The sequence below is a fragment of the Physcomitrium patens genome, chromosome 5, assembly GCF_059467195.1.
Source record: "Physcomitrium patens ecotype Gransden chromosome 5, ASM5946719v1, whole genome shotgun sequence".
NCBI classification, from domain to species: Eukaryota; Viridiplantae; Streptophyta; class Bryopsida; order Funariales; family Funariaceae; genus Physcomitrium; species Physcomitrium patens.
This window is the reverse complement of record NC_143414.1, coordinates 12,498,626-12,516,767: the sequence shown is the minus strand read 5'-3', so window position 1 is coordinate 12,516,767 and position 18,142 is coordinate 12,498,626. Positions and strand designations below refer to the sequence as shown.

General features: G+C 33.9%; 1 protein-coding gene across 1 annotated transcript; it reads right to left on the bottom strand.

The window, feature by feature from the left end:
• Positions 1-13,980: 13,980 nt before the first annotated feature.
• LOC112282780 (uncharacterized) lies at positions 13,981-15,171 on the bottom strand. The gene is made up of 3 exons (XM_090250868.1): positions 15,149-15,171; positions 14,380-14,833; positions 13,981-14,254 (listed from the first exon to the last, which is right to left on the bottom strand). The coding sequence occupies exons 1-2, from the start codon at positions 15,169-15,171 to the stop codon at positions 14,389-14,391; spliced, it is 468 nt and encodes a 155-aa protein (XP_090106994.1). The 3' UTR covers positions 13,981-14,254; positions 14,380-14,388.
• Positions 15,172-18,142: the final 2,971 nt, after the last annotated feature.

The window sequence follows — 18,142 nt, the reverse complement described above, 5'->3', positions numbered from 1 at the left end:
TGGTGTTGAAACCTTGGTTCTGAGAAAAACATGTAATATGATAAAGAAATTAAACAAAATAAAAAGACATTAAACTCTAAATCTGATAAGTTTCGGGAAAATGTGATATATATATATATATATATATATACATACATACATATTGAAAAAAGTATTGGATGTTTGAATCAAATTGCTGTTGCAATCTGACAAGATATTTTTCTTTTAGATTTCTCTGCCGTTTGAAGTTAAATAATAAATAAGTGAATGCAAATCTTATTTTTTTCACTAAAATTGGTTAAAACATAAAAAGAACAATAATGTCAACAACTGTGGATAATGATAGTGGGCAGATCATAAAGTTGGGACATTTGATACTGTTTTATTCAATAATCATAAAATATTTAAAAACAAAAAAAGGGGGAAAAGGAACAAAAAAGAAGAAGAAGAAGAAGAAAAGGTTCACAAAACAAGATGGTGCTAACACTGCTATTCATTTATGGTAATGATATGATCTATTGCCATTTTTGCAATGCTTGAGAACATGCTTTTATGGAAAACAATCAATCTGATCAGTTCTAAAAAAGTATTAATAATAATAAAACATCATGCACTTGAGAATCCATCATTACCACTCAAAATGTGGAAAAAGACATATACAAAGAGAGAAAAAAAAGTTTTAAATGCTTCAACTTTAACCCTCCATAATTTTTATTTATTTTTCTCCCTTTTTGCCTTGGATTATCCTTTATATGCACAGAACTCAAAAGTTTCTTTGATGGGTCTCAATTCTTGGGCTCAGAATGCATTGCATTGGAACCCATGACTCAAAAGCTCCACTCGCATGCATTAATACAAACTTGCCCCCAAATTTCTTCCCATCTCCTGAAACAAACACTCGAAGGGAAAGTGGCCTTGGATTCTCATTTTTATTATAAATAAATGCATTGGAAACTGAAAACCTTTTTGCAAAATTGTCCATAGTCTTTTTATGGTTCCCATTCATAAATTAAACTCTGGGATTTGCATTCATTTCTAAAAGAGGAATGAATGAGGTCAAGAAATCAATCCCATGGACTGACAAAGGCTGCCATAGTGCTAATGTTGTCCTCCTGTCCCCTTGACCCTGGGAACCAAGCTCCACTCATTCAGTCTTTTTGGTTCCCATCACATTATTATGAGACAGCTGAATGTTTGGGAACCACAATTTTTGCATCATTCCTTTCATTCATGTTGGTTCCCATGCATTGTTTAGTATTGAAAAAAGGTGCAACTTCCAACCTGATGTTTGAAATATAATGAATATTGGTGAATTGGCTTGACACTATAATGAACAACTTATTTCATGCATGTGTTTATGTGTAGGTCTATACATAAGCAAATATATGGTGTTGTTGTGGAATTTTTTTTTGTTATTTTTTATTTTTTGTCCAATACATTTCATGAGAACCTTATCTGGAGATCCATATTATGATTCATAATTATGCAAGACGGGGGATGGTTCTTGCAGTTTGCAAGTCTTGGAATTTATATAAGTTTTATATTTTCAGGGTTATAAATACCAGAATTAGAAAAAAAAAAAAAAAAAAAAAAATCCTCTTTGAATGTAAGTCATTTAAAAAGTATATTTCAAAATATATGTAATTGCAATTATGCATGTATGTGTATTCATATATATATATATATCTAAAGTTTAGAAGCATGCTTTTTATTTGTATGTGTGTATGTATTTCTCCATAAGCAATCCATAACCAAAGAATACAGAGAAAAAGTAAATGAAAAAAAATAGAAAAAGACTGTCATTTGCAACTACCATGTGCCTCTCAAATCCCACTTGTGATATTGCAGTTTATTTATTATCTATTTATTTTTGTACCACGTTAAAAAAGCTTTGTCCAGAGTTGTACCAGCAAGTTGCCAATAGCCATGTTTGCTTTAGTCATTCAGATAAATATATACATATATATATATATATATATATATAATTAGAGTAAACATAAAGAGATGAAGTGGCTAAAGCAAAGATGATGCAATGATTGGTGCATGTGGATGTTTAGAGATTCCCCAATCTGTTGCCTAACCTAAGTCATAACATAGAGAATGGCCAATGGATGGAAGGCCAAGTAAGTGATTACTTGGAAAACATACAGGTTTTATTTTTATTTTTAGCGAAAATATTCTTTTTGTTACGACTACCACAACATTTTTTTCATTGTTCAATATATATATATATATATAAACAAGGAATTACTGCATATCAGCACAATTACAAAATAGTTGCAAAATTTACAAAGTTGCCCCAATAACAATTACTGCAGTAACTACTAGCAGCACCACAATAAAAGTAGGATATTGAGTGGTTTTTTAAGAAAATGTTAGGCACATAAAAAGGCATCGAAGGAACTGATTATTTTATTTTATTTTATTATATTTTTGATGGTTAGCCATTTGTGCAGTAGCACCTTGAGTGTTAGTAGTTTTATCAAGTCGTGCAGTCACTCCAATTAATTACATGGATTATAGATTGATTTGCATAAGGAATAAAAGAGTCATTGGTTCCATTGAGATTAGTGTTAACTTGGTACCCTTGTGTCTTTGTAAAGTGTCTCACACTAATTCAAAGCTAACACATGTCTCTTCTGATGCATTAATAAGCCAATGTGCCAATTTCTCTTATCCATTGATGCATTTTTTACCATTACAACTTAAAGGCATAATAATGCATAATGTTTTCTCATTTTTTTGAAATCGTCAACACCAAAGCAATATCTACCATTAAAAAAAAAAAATCACATGTTTATATATATATGTATATATATATAATACAAAATAGCATCTTCAAGAGTGCATTTGATGACATGTTTTGATTTAAATTGTATTTTTTAAAAGTTACAAAATTAATTTAGTTTATATAACAAATCATATTTCATATTAATTTAAAGCTCAATAGAAAAGCTTATTGACTTGGAAATACTCAGTTGAAATATCTAACAACAGAGTCAGAAGTACAATAAGAACAATAATACTACATGGTATCCATGGTATGATTTTAATTTAAGTATAATGAAGTTCACTTTGGAACTTGGATGGAACAATTTTATATGATATACATTGTACAGACAACTGTCAAGGAATACAAATCACATTTTTAAATTTTGTATTTGAAAACAAACACTATGCCACTTTTTATTTTATTAACTGAAATTTCTGCTAATTGATTATTATATTATTCATCCCCTTATATAGAACTAATGCATGCATGAGCAGGATTTGTTATATGAAATTCATTACTTTGTAAATGTATTGTTACAATATTTTGAGAATTGTTTTGCTAACAGTTCCTTAATTATGATAACTGGACTACACTTGTTGAATAACATAAAATAAATTAAAAAAATTCACCAAATTCCATGTCAATTGTTAAAATAAAACTAAGTCTAGTTTATATTTAAAAGTTTGACATAAATTGGAAATACATTGTTATTTATACTTATATAACTATCAAGTTCAATTTGGAGTTATATGTTCTTGAAATGAATTTCTCAAGTCAAAAAATGATATTAAAAGAATAAAATGCTACTATTAATATGAATAAATCTACACCCAGCTTTTAGTTTTCAATTTTTACTTTTACATTACCAAGGCAAATCAAGTACTCTTTGGCTATCAAATGTCCACATTACCACCAAAAAAATAAGCAATCCCAAGAGTGAAAGTCAATGAAAAAGATGTGGAATTTTATTATAGAAGCTGATTTAGTAATTCACTAATAAGCACACACTACATATAAGAATAGTATTTATTTATTTATATACTAAGATAATTCCTCTGCACACAAGGATTTTGGGCCAAATGAACACATGTGAACCAAGGGATCTGGATTGAAATGTTCAAGAATCCCTGTGATTGCTTTTTGTATCAGTTTGGGGAGCAAACACTTCTTGAGAATTGTACATTAGATTTCTACCAGAGGAAGAGAGCCCATGGGGAGGGGGTTTGAGGGTAGTGTACAGGATGGATGAAACTTGGTTTGGATGAATAACCTACAGGGGGGGGTGCACACTAATCATCCCAGGGAAGCAAAAATGGAAAGATGAAGACCAAGTCAGTAGTTCACCCTTTCTTTTAAGCAATACTGTAGAATCAGGTCTATTTGGCAAATGGGGAGGGACATAGAATCTTTGAGAGCCCAGACCAAGGCATCATTCAACCAAGATAGGCAGGCAGGCAGACTGCCACCCACCCTCACCCACCAGGCCCAACCCAGCCCAGCCCAGCCCTGTCCATTCCTTTGGTTAAGTCAACACAACATTACATAACCCTTCCATAGAAATGTGTGTGTGTGCATCTGCACAGGATATTAATGGGAAAATGAAGGATAGTAGTAGACTGAGGGGTGATTGTTCTTTTTCAGGGATATCAGGCCTGAGGACATGGGCTCCTTTACAGTATTAATCCCCACAGAAACTGACAAAGGCCATGAGGAGGAGGACATGATGCAAGTGGATGCAGTCCTCCTCTTTGTGCTGGCTGGCAAAGGAAGGCCAGGGAGGGAATGGAGATTACTGGGGGGCACCATTTCCTTACTCTGGTGAGACCCTTTCAATATGAAAAAGGAGATATGGGAACTGGGCAATGGTTGGTGCCTGGGAGTTAGGAGCTTCGAGCTGGGTTCTGAAGTGCAGGGGAGAGAGAGTGTGAGACTCCTCCCCTCTTCTTCTTCACAAAAGCAGGGAAAACCCATCCTAAAAAATGTATAAAAACAAAATAGGCAATCACATGGCATTGGAATTGGAGTAGGTATATGGCTCTGTCCTCTTCCCTCTCTCTCTCTCTCTCTCTTTCTCTCTCCTTGTTGTTTGTTTAGCCTTTGACTGCTTAATTTGCACGCAGAGCATGGCTTTTTCAAATCCCAATGTGAAAAGGGACATGTTAATTATAACCCCCCTCCTGCACAATGGTGGTTGTAGTGGTGGTATCTAAAGAAGAAATGCTTCTATTTTGTACTTTCTTTCATGGGGTGGGAGACATGGAACAGTGGGTTTTTGAATTTATTTTTCTCTTTGTTGCCTAAAACATGGTCAAAGGCCACATCATGCCTCAAACCCATGAAGAGGGATTTATTCTAGTCTTACTTTTTTATCAGGTGTTGCATGTGCCTCAATCAATCCCTCTGATCACATTGAACATGGGAAAATTTAGCCTGCTTGAATGGACACACTAGGAGAAGAAGAACAAAAGAAAATAAAATAGTGAGTTTACTTATTTATTTATTCATCCCAAATGGGGGACAGTGGAAACAACTCTCACCCACATCACAATGGTTGAGACAAGCTCAAATGGCAAAATTCATAAAAATCTAGAGTTGAGGGGTGCAGCATCTCCTCATGCATTTATCCACCACAATGGATGACTGTGGGGAGGGAAATAGGGCTGTGTGTCTGGGTGGGCTTTTTAGTGCATGGTGTGCAAAAACCAGCACTGTATGTGTGGGGGTGTGTTTTGCATTTTCTTGACTTGTAATCCTGGAAGGTGTTGGCATGAGGCCCTGTACACACATGGCACTTTCAAACCCAGCCTCTACCAGTGATGTATCTACAGTTGTACTTGTCTTCTCCTGCCTTTCCATTTTCCAGTAGCATGCCACCATCTCTTTCTCACACACACAATTCACTCATGTGAGTAATGTCGCTCACGTCAATAATAGCCTCCCTGTAGCCTTCCAAAACATCCCTCAAGTGCCTACTCTCACCACTTAAACATCTGAGTATTACTGATGGCTACTTCATACCATCAGCTGTCTATGAAAATAGTTCCCTATACATCACTCCCAAAATACATACAATCAATGTGAATTCAATTTAATGTACTTCTTTTGAACTTGTTCTGACACCTTTACAAGGATCAAAAAGAGGAATGGTAAATGTTGGTGCTACAAGTAGTGAATTGCAAAAAGATAGATGTCATTTTAGAAAAGGTTATTGGTCTTTTTTTGGGAGTTTCAAGGGTGGTCAATTCACTATTTTGTACAGGGAAGTTTCAAATTCACACTCAGCCATGTCAGAAAACTAGATGGTATATCTTCTGATGATAGTTGTAAAGATTATTGTACAATTTGTTGGTTGATTTACATTGCATCCATGTCTTCATTCAACTTTACTAACAATTTCAAAACAGCACACTTAAACTTAAGGCCATATTTGTGAGTATATGTGCCACTCAAAATCAAACCTTACATACCAAAAATCAGATATTTCAAACTACTTTCCTCACCATAATGATAACAACAACAATCAACAGTATAGTGCTTGAGGTTGAATGAATATACTTTCCCAATTCAGTGGCATTTGTTTGTTTGAAGCATGGAGAAATTGTTTGCATGCATATATATATATATATATATATTTGTTCAACATGTAAAAGCCAAGTTTGCTTGAGCTCTCCAATTTCATTCTGGAGCTTGCTGCCAGCAATCCAGTAGGAGACTGATGCATGCCTGGCAGACTGGTGTGAAGACTGGGACAAAATATCTTTGGCACAATTTTCTCATTGATCTTTCTCCCCATGGAAGATTACACACATGTGTAGTGAAGAAGCAGGAGAGAGAGAGAGAAGAGGGTGACACAGACACACACAATCCCCTTCTTCTTCTGCTGCTCCATCTTCCATCTTTTCGTACTAATTGCCCCCACACACTTCCTTCCAAATTGACAGTCAAATATTCTTTGAACTCGTTCTATGTTGATGAGCTCTCTCAAACAGACAAACTCCCATGCTGTACCACAACCACAGACACCACTGTCCACATGCCAGCAGCAGCCAGTGCACAAGCCTAGTCCTGCCTAGCCCCAGTCCAGCCTAGCCCCAGCCCAGCCCTACCAAGACTTTTTCGCATCCTGGTCTTCCTCCTCCTCTGCCTGACAATGAAAGCCTGTCTTGCTATGTACAACTGCTGCTGCTGCTGCTGCTGGCTACTCTTCCCACCACCACTCCTTCTTCCCTCTCCACACAGATTGCACAAAGCCAAACAGCATCATGCACGACCACCACTTCAACAACAATAACAAAAGTTTTTATGAGGTGAAATTTTCAAACAAGTAAATATCTAAAGTTGGGGATGGATACAGAAATTCCTGAGTACACATTGTACTCATTTGCAGTGGGTGCTGGAGAGAGAGACTCACACAAAAAATTTAAAATATAGAAATATATACATACACACACACACACACATGTATGTGTGAAGTGTATTGAAGATGAACAAGAGGGCATTGGTTGCATTGCTAGTGTGCTAAGGGGGAGGGTGGGAAATGTCCTCCCTTGGTGGAGTCCTTTGTGCATGAAGGGGAGGTGATTGGCCCAAGTCCTTTAGCATCTGTGTCTCTGGATATTGTGAGTTGGCTCCTTAGGATGTGAAGATGGCCTCTGTGATGTGACTGGTTTGTTTCTATTTTTCCATTGTATCATTTTCCTTGTTCTTATTACTATTGTTGATCACCCTCATCTATGTGAAAAGGTGACCCAGAGAAAAGGCTGCTCACATTCTCCTCCAAGTGGAGATAATAACATATCTATCTATCTATATACAGATAGATACACACACAGATACACATAGTGAAAGAGTCAGTTTTTAACAATTGAGGTGACAGAAGATCAGTTTCGAATTCTTTAGATCACATGAACTTATTGCAAATTTTTTTAAGAGCATGTCTACTTCTGCTCATATTAATGACCTTTGACAGCTTCAATAAAAAAATAAAAATAATAATAACTGGTAACTCTGCATCTTAGATTTCTTTAAACCAACTATAGAGCCACTATTTTTAATTTAGTTTGTTTATTTGTGGCAGAATTAAAGAAAATTGTTGGGCTTGATTTTATATTGTACATAACTACCAGAAATGATCAAAACTTTTATTTTCCAACACATTTACAACTTCATGTAGTAATAGACCCAAGTGAGTGTATAAAAATTACATAGTCCAAAATCTTTTCTAGATAGCAACATTTTTTTAATAAATATTGTTGACGTGCATCTGCAAACTGATGGATTTTTTAAACCTCGAACTTTAAAAATAAATGGCTGTGTAATACAAAATTATATGATTGTAATCTGTGTTCATGCTAAGTATTAAATACTCTCCACAGTCAAAGTATATATCTTTCACATTGACTGTGGGGAATGGTACACTTTTGGCAGGGTTTGATGAAATACAAAAATCATGATGACAGAGAGAGTGTCATTCATTTGAAGAGTTACACAAATTGGATTTTCAACTGATTAATAAAAGTGTAAAGAACAATGGACTTTCTATAAAATCAATTAGAAAAACACACAAGGAAGGTGTAGCATCTTCATGGTTATGCTTTTTAAGAGCATACAAAACTCCTTAGCCAAATCAGATATCCATCCATGGCTTCTTAATGTGGCAAGGAGATGTAGGGTAGGATATGGGGGGGGGGGACCACACAAATATTCATGTACAATGTGCAATGCAACAAATGCCTTTGATCCAGGGTGACATTTTTCTACTGTTCTCCATTTGTCTCAGTGTGTGTGTACTAGAGTGTGTGGGCATCAAGACTGGGCAAATGCCTATGGTTGCTCTGCTGAGGGGTTTCTGCCATTGCTGGTGCAGTTGTATTAGTTGGGAGGAGGGCTTGGCAATCTATGAGCCTGCCAGGTCCTTTGAATCCACACCAGCCAAAACAAACGGTGGTGGGGTATAGAATTTTTATCTTCTTATTTTAAATTTACTTTTGTAGTGGGTGGCTCATGGTTGATTCTCATGGGCAGCAGCCTGGTCAGCATCATCATGAGTCCCATCTGGTAAAGAACTCTCAATACATCATCAACTTCAAAGTCCACTTGTAACTGTAATATATATTGGTATATATATGTTTTCCCCCCTTTTGGTACAATTAAAGTGGCACCTGTTGGAACAAAGAGCACATGACCCAAAGTGATGAAGACCCTGCCATACCCCCCCCCCTCAACTGTAGCTCCCTGTCTTGTTTCCTATCTTTGTGACTGACTGCCAAGGAGATCATACCTGTAGCATATTCCCTCTTCACCATGATTCCCCTGTGTGATCTTTTTGTTATTTTATTAATATTTTTGTTTCAAATTTTCTTAGTGGTTTTTTATTTGCATTTGTACCCTTTTTTTTGTTTAATCAATTCTTCTACCCTCTATCTTAATATGAAAGAGAAGAGGAATCCATCCATGGTTGCCGACAAGCAACAATAGTGCTTAAGCAATGTAGCAGCATCCGTGAATTAGTTTTTCTTAGTTTTTGATGCCTTCCTTTTTCCTTTTTATACTCTTCAGGAGAGGGTCATGTGGCAGACCATTTGCATTGCTTTCTTTCTCTGCCATGCATTCTCCTCCCAAGTCTCTCAAAAGATGGATTCAAATTGATGAAAAGTGAATTGAATTTTCATGGTCAAATATTTTCACTAAAATATTTGAACGATTTTCTCATTCATGAATTTCATTGATATATATATATATATATATATAGAGAGAGAGAGAGAGAGAGAGATATGTTTGTTTTTACAAGTGGCACAAGCCAGGGCATGGCAGTGCCCCCCCCCCAAAGCCCAACCATATCTGAGAGGATCATACAGCTGGTGAATCATCACGCACTGCCCTGTCAACCCTCACAACAAACAAGCTCCATGCACTCACTTTGTATGATGGCTTGCTCACCCAGTCAGTCCTGCTCCTCCCTCAGCTAGCTCACCATTTGATGGGCAGGGAGGGAGGGAGGGAGGGGAAATGGATGGATGATAAACATGGTTGGAATGATGAATGAATGAAAAGGTGTTTTGAAAACTTTTTAGCATGCTGGGGCCATAAGGCAACCAACCAACCAACCATTCAGCACCCCTTTCCTTCCTTTCCCTTCCCTTCCTTCCTTCCTTTCTTCTCTTGCTTCCACACCAACATTTCTCACTCACTAACATGAGTATATTGGTGTGTTTGTGCATATCTGTGTTTATATATCCTCTTTCTTTCTTTCTTACTTTCAGCCCACCTGCCATTTGTCCAACCCATCTAGAGTGAGACCTCTCTCCCTCTACCTACTCTGGAGAGCCTCCCATTATTGACCTTGCAAGGCCTCTTTTTCTCTTGCCTAGGGCATATGTGGCACTTCTTCTACCTTCTCTTGGTCAACAGTGTACTGTCATGCTCCAACCATGTTACATGTGTACTGTGACAAAGAAAGAAAAGGGGGGGGGTAAGATACAGATATATATATATATATATATATCTATCTATATGTATATTTGTTGGAATTGATTATTTATTTATTTATTTATTCCTTTCTTTCTTTCCCAGTGTTCCATGTAACCTCCACCACTACTTGTGCCAGCAGCTTCTTCCTTTCTTTTCCCTTTTCCTTTTCCTCCCCTCTTGTGGGCTCACCCAAGGACCCATCCACTCACAATCCCTAGCATGGCTGCTGACCCAACAATTGTCTGGGCACAACAACACAAGGCCGCCCAAGAATGAACGAATGAAAGGAAGGAAGTAATCCAAGACACATGTCGTCACTCGTTCATCCACCATCCATCCATCCATCCATTCTCACTTTCTTCTTCTTCCTTCGTTTTTATTCCTTCTTCTCCGTCCCTGCCCAACACTGACCTTTGTTACAACAACGGTGCACAGCCAAGAAATGAGCTTTTTTCAGGCTGCCCAAGTGCAGACATACAGACAGCCAGGTACTGACTGCCCCTCACTGACTACTGCCCTTCCTTGCCTGCCCGTGGTGGGAGGTTTGTGAGAGGGTGAGTGAGTGGGTGAGTGGGTGAGTGAGTGGTGGTGAGAGGAGGTTAGAGAGGGCAATGGAGGTGTTCAGTTATTGGACTCTCTCCTACTCTCCTCTCTCTCTCTCTCTCTCTCATTCCTCCAGAGCCCCCCCTTCACTGGGCTTTGTACCCAACTCCATATCAAGGCTGCAGATTCTACTCACTCACTCTCTGCTTGCTTGCTCTTTTGGACTGCGGCTTAAATGTACTTTGTTTCAGTGGTTCTGATGCTGCTTCACTGTAATTTGTTTGGGGATTTGGTCACAAGCACTGCCCAGTTTGTGGATTAGAGACTATGATGTTCACTTCTTCAATATGTACTTTGTTTTGTTTTTATTTTTTTATTTTTGTAGAAAAGGTGATGGTAAGTGTAATGGTTCTACAGTTGTGGTAGTGGCGTTGTTCCCCTCATGAATCTGCAAACAGTCCTGCTTTTGACACAGGAGGTTGTGAGCACATTGTTATTTAAAGAAAAATAAAAACATGAATGATAAAAGAGAGAAAATTATTGAATATATATAAATTTATATTAATTATGTGTATTTAGTTGATATATATATTATTCTTACAAAATTAATATCATTTAAAAAAAACATGGATTAATGGACTACAAACAATCCAAGATATGTATTAGTATGGATTACTTGATGTTTTTGTAATTATAAATTAGTAATCTATAATAATACATTTAAGTAGAGTTTTATTTGTGTCATCACTCAATGTCCTTTTCAATTAAGTAAAAAATGTATTTAACTTATTTTAATATTTTTTTTTATAGAATATTTTTAAATAATAAAATATTCTGATTTATTCTAAATTTTATAATCTAGAGAGAATTTTTATCTTTATTTTAAAAAGTTGGCATCTTCAAATGAATCTATTATGTTAATATTTAAAATAATATCTTATATGTTCAAATATTTTTAAAATAATGTAAATAAATATTTTAAAATATTTTGAGAAGAGTATTAAAATTGACAAACCTGAAACTTAAATTAATTCATCATGTAACTTCGAGTACAATTCAATCTATTGGAATCAAATGCACTATATATTGGAAGCTAAGTACATATTTAAGAATAATGTATACATATTCTGCATTAAGATATTTATTGTATTGATGCTTTAAATTAAGCAATATGTTTATAAAATAATCTTTCATACTAATTTACATTGTAATTTTTTTTAATAACTTGGAATATATATTAAAAAAATTATGTTTAATACTAAATTTAAGATTTATAAAGATATTTATATGTATTTTTTAGAAGTTTTAAAAATTAAGTATTTTATTGATAAATAAATAAAAGATAAAAGTACGAATTCATACAGATAATTATTTGTTTCAATATATAATCTATATTCTATAATAAGTATATATATATATATATATATATATATGAAATAGCATATGATAAATTTTTGTCTTATTATACTCAACACATAAAAGTGAAAATACCTCTTTAAAAATCCTGAAAAGCTTAAAATATTTTCAAATTTTTTAATAGGTGATAACTTCTTTTATGATTTTTATGTTTAGGCCCATATAGATTGAACTTAGTTTAGTTTAAAGTAAAAAAATATTATATCTAAAAAAAACTAATATAATATAATTTAATTTAAATATATTTTTTATTTTTATTTAATGTTAGTTTATTTATTTAATCCCTTTAAAAGTATTATGATTTGGCTAAATAGAAAACTTCAAATACAGATAATAATTTTTAATTAATTTATAAATATATATAATTAATAAAATTATTTTTATTTAATTAAGTAATAGATAATTTTTTTTATTTTATTGTATATTTACTTTAAAAAATAATTATATTCAAAAATATAACTGAGAGAATATTTTGAAGTTCCTTTGTAGTATTCTTCATGCATTCAATACAAGTAATCATTTTTTTGTTTAATTATTTTTATATTAAAAAAATCCTCAAGCAATTCACATATGTAAAAAATATTATTATTGAATAAATATGATATTTGCATCTTTATCTTTAGTCATATTATTTTTATGATTTTATCATGTTTATAATATTTCTACTTTATGTAAAAAGAAATATTAGTATAACCCTTTCATTTACTAAATCGGCCCAGCTTATTGTTACCCTCATTAGAAAAATGGATCATCTCTAGAAGTCATCATCACAATCATAGCCCTCATCCCCACCCCCTACTACTTCAATTCCCAAGCTTCATCATCTTGACCCCTCTCCTAGTTCCCTTCCTCTCTTTCTCCTATGTTCCCCATGATAGGATGGGTTGTTTTAGTAAATGAGCGAGTCATTTTAATATATATATATATACATATATATGTGATATGCTTAAATTCTGTCATATAATTTCAATGTAATAGTTAAGATTGTAAATGCTTGGATAGTTTCAATAGATATTTGTAATGTAACAAAATCTATCAAAAATATATAAGCATTCAAATCATTTGAAAAAATTATGAAAATTTCTGAAATATTGATTAATTTTATTTATTTATTTTTACTATGTGGTTATAAAATAATTTAATGAGCTATAAGTTTACTGATTTTAATTTAATGTAAGTTTGAACTTTTATCGTGTTTTTCCTTTTATCTTGTACTTTATATATTCTACTTTTATATATTCTACTTTTATATTTTATACTTTTACTTTAATAGATATAAATATAAAAATATTATGATATTTGATAATAATGTATAGAAGAATGATATGCATATATATATATATATATATATACACATATTTGCTGCTAAAACCAACAAATTCGGACATTACACTAACACAAACTGATCTGAGCACGACTATTTTTAGAAAGGTAATTTTGTTGATTTCTTTTAAAATTCAATGGTATGTTAGATTGTATGAAAATTAAAAACAAAAAACTAGGGGCTATAATATTGCATATCTAAGCATGTAAGAATCAGTTTTATGAATTTTAAAATTGCCAAGAAAATAAATTTTATTATATTAATGAGGACATTTTAGTAGACCTCAAGTGCTATTCCTTACATAGTGATAAATTTTAAATCCCATGTACATCTAATTCTAATTGAAGCTTTACTCACCTTCCTTGCACTTCTATTAATATCTTCAATAAACATTGACTATGTGGAGACCCATTACAATTGTTTTAGATTTTAGTTGCACAACACATGAACCACTTTCCAACTCTAAAGTCTTAAAATTAGCAAAGTGAATATGTCAGAACATTTTCTGATCTTTTATTTATTTACTTAAGCACAACAAGTTTTTGAGTACATAAAATGGTATAGAATGAAAAGAATCCAGCATGTTTGTGGGCATGAAAGCTCACACCAGGATGTCAAAGTGCGATTGACAGCGTGAGAATACAACAAAGGTCACCCACCGTGTTTCGGTTTCCGAGTTTTGAAATGCTTTGTTGTTGTTGCTGGATCGACCATGTCTAGCCGTGTGTCAGGATGTGCTGCCTGCCTGCCTGCAAGCATTGGCGAGAGAGCAGGGATCACAGCATTGCAATCTGGGGACAGACCTCAACAAACTTTGCACAAGTCGCATCGATACACAGATTGGATGGCCATGGGGATTGAACCCCTGTCCTACCTGTGTAACTTAGTTTGCTGCTTCACTTGTCGATCCCTCCCTCCCTGGCTCAGTCGCTCGCTGGCTGCCTGGCAGGCACATTCCCACAAGCCGGTGCCAGACCCAACTCGTGGGAATCTGGATGCTACCGAATGCTGCAAGAGCGGCGCCCGTCCTGCATGAGGCTGAGCTGAGCTGCGCTGAGCTCAGTGGGGGTAGAGGAGAGGAGGGGAGGGAGATCGGAGCATCAGCAGCACCAGCAGCAGTAAGAGCTCCGACATGGTTGTTGACGCGCTTTCCCAGCGACCTTTGGTCCGCCGCACCTGCCCTGCTCTGCGTGCCCTGCCCTGCCCATTCACTGGGTTTGCGAAAAGCCTGCCATGTGGCCCCGGGAACGGCTGTATGCTGTTGCCACTGACTTCCGCTTTTCGGGTTGTCTGAGAATCTTTCACGGCCATGCACTTTGGGGTGGTACCTTTGCCCTTTATTACTTATTTATGGGTAAATATACATGTACAATATATATATATATATAGAGAGAGAGAGAGAGAGTGCGAGAGAGAGAGAGAGTGTGTGAGAGTTGTGTGTGGAAATGTGTGTGTGTGTGGGGCGGTGATCATGGCTTTCTGGTCACTCGCTGCATTCAATTCCTGCCGTGCGACAAGGAAGGGAGCGATTTCACGTGTGTGTAGATGTGGCCGTCCGATGCGAAGGCGTTGAACGGATAGATGGATGGATGGAGGAAATTTCAGAGCCTTCGTTTGTGTCCCTTCCATACCCTTGTTTGTACCTGAATGGCACTGGCACTGCCATGGAAGTTCAGCGCTACCACTCCACAGAAGCTGGCCTCTTCATGCTCTTAGAACTCTGCTTTGTGAATGAAAGATGCTTGAGATATCTCACAGTCCCACTGCGAAATAAGAATAAGAAAAAAAAATACCTCAGGGTTACACTGTGTGTGTATACACTTACAACCTCTCTCACACATACAGATATAAATATACATGGTCATGCATTGAATAGGAAGAAGTAGAAGCCTTGGGCAGTGTGACCTTGGGCTCTGGAGAATTTCCCCATCTTGGTTTAGGATATGATTTTCAAATGACATGACCTTATAAAACAATTCAATCCCTATTAAAGGTAGCTCTTGCATTTGCCATGGTGAGGTCTATTTGTCTAGAGTCATCATTCAAGCATTGTATATGTGTATACATATGTATATATATACACATATGTGTGTTCATTCCAGTGGATGAATTCCATCATTCACATCACAATGTCCTTTCTGCACAGGAGTACCTTTCCAAAAAGTTTGAAAAAAGCATAAAAAAATCAAAGTAGATTGATAAATGAGATATGCAGAATCTACTGTTTAATCATGATTTCCTGTCTCATACTTTTGTGTTGTTATGTGTTACAGGAGAGGCAATTGCCGTTTGTACAGCAGTGAAGGGAAGCAACACATGTGATAGATTGATTTGATGAATGAGTGAAAAAATGAAAAAAATGAAAGAGTGAGCTTCGGTATAGATGTTGTGGCAGCGACAAGGCAGAGGATGAGGATGGGAAACGCAGGGCTCACAATAATTATCAAAATGCTTTGGCACGTGGTTTTCTTTGACCATATAAAGTTGCCCATACCATCACATTCACTTGGGTATGCGTATGAATGTGATGATTTGATGTAGTTGCTCATTGCTGAAAAGAAGGAAAGAAGGGTTCTGAAAGTAGTAAGAGTGTGGGACTTTTTAAGAGGAACCCAAGAGTTTCTTCAAACTAGGGTTGTACTCCATCCTAACCATTGGCAAATGTTGAGTCACCCCACATGGAAGTTATATCAATGAGGAAATCTTGGATATGAATGAGGAAAACATGGGGGTTGACTTTTGATACATAATCCAAACCCATGTGATTAACAAATGTACTTTTGTGGAGATTTTTTGTTCTATGATTGGATTTACATCTAATGGTACTTTTTCTAAAGCATTGCCATCTCCAACACCACAGCACACAAGGATGTGAGTCATCTACCGTAAACAATCATGTTTTCTATAAAAAAATAGTTTAATTTGATCTGTTTTGCTGAGATTTGTTTTAGATTAACAAGGATGTTTTCTGTGGATGAGAACCCATCCAAAATATGCCCATACTCCTTACTGGCATTCTGGAGGTTCCCAACACCATCACTTAACTTCAAAAAATCAAAAATAAAATAAAATAAAATAAAGGAGTTACAAGTTCTGTATTTCCTATGAAAATTGAAAGGGATCCCTTCTGTGTGATTGAACTTTGGGACCTATTCTCAATGCCACATTCAGATTCACATTATATGATCAATATATGCTAATTTACATGATGTTTGCATATTTGGTACTTATCATTTATCACAATGTAGATTTTATAGGAGATATCATTTTTGGAGGGCATGCAATTAATGTTCAGTATCTAAGGTTAGAAGATGTCATATTTCGTAGGTAGCAAAATTATTTTGTAGATGTCAGTTATGTCATTTGCTTGTAATACTTCAAAATTTTGCCCTTGTTTCATTTATTTATTTTTATTAGAAAAAAATAGTATTTTAACATTTTGATATGATATTTTCACCTTTGATTATATTATCAATTTTTTATAAAATCAAATTAATAATCGTTCAATATTTAAAAGATGTTTTAGATAAATGTGTATGAATTTAGTACATGTATATATGTATTTAATCATTTGTTAAAAAATTAAAATTTCAGTTATTTTATTTTATTTTTAAAATAATATATATAGATAATTTAAATCTTTAAATTAAGTATTTATACTTAAAAAATTAACGTAATTAGAAAAATTAACTAATATAAAGCAATAGTAGCAATAGTAGTTTTTTAGATTTCAAATGCTTATTTTAAGACTTTTTATTTTGCTACTAATCTTTGAGAACTTTTATTTAAAATAGAATATCTTTTCAACATAAATATATGTTAATTTTTTATATATATTATTACATATTTATAAGAATTTATTTTTATTTTTTATTTTCTTATATTAAAATTTACAAATTTAAGTCATATTTTAAAATTTTCAACATATTAACCCTCATTTAAACTCCAAAGCATGGATCATACTCCAAAAAAATCTATTTAAATTTTTCTTCCTAGACTTTGCCAAGCCTCAACTCTCCATCTCAACAATGCCAATAAGAGGCGTATCACTCACATAAAATTACTTTTTATGTTTAAAACATGATATTTTTATGTAATTTCATAACAATAAGCACCTTATCTACATGCTTCTAAAGATTAAATCTAAAATTATTATTAATAAATTATAAATAGATAATTTATAAGAAATAAATTATTTATATATATATATATATATATATATATATATATATATATATATTCTTTCATTAGATTGTTATAAACATAGATAGTCATTGAAAAACTAAAAATATTTATCAATATAAATGATATATCTTCTAAAAAATTATTATCTTTTTTATATATAAAATAATTCTTATTATCTATTAATATAGTCCTAAAATATTATTATTATTATTATTATTATCATTATTATTATTATTATATATACATATAAATAAATTATAAGTAAAGAATATTTTTTAAATATTTTGATTAAATTTTAATAAGATTTTGATTAGAATGAATAAATTATTCAATCTTCAAAATTAATTTATTAATTTATTAATTCTAATCAATTATATATCAATTTATTTAAAAAATATTATAAATTTTAAATATAAATATTTTTTATAATACAAATAATTAATTTGAGACTT

Excerpts from the sequence above, each read along its gene's own strand:
- LOC112282780 (XM_090250868.1), bottom strand. The coding sequence starts at position 15,171 with ATGGCAGTGCCAGTGCCATTCAG. Across the intron at positions 14,834-15,148 it reads GCAGTGCCAGTGCCATTCAG|GTACCACCCCAAAGTGCATG; the intron begins GTACAAACAAGG and ends TAAAGGGCAAAG.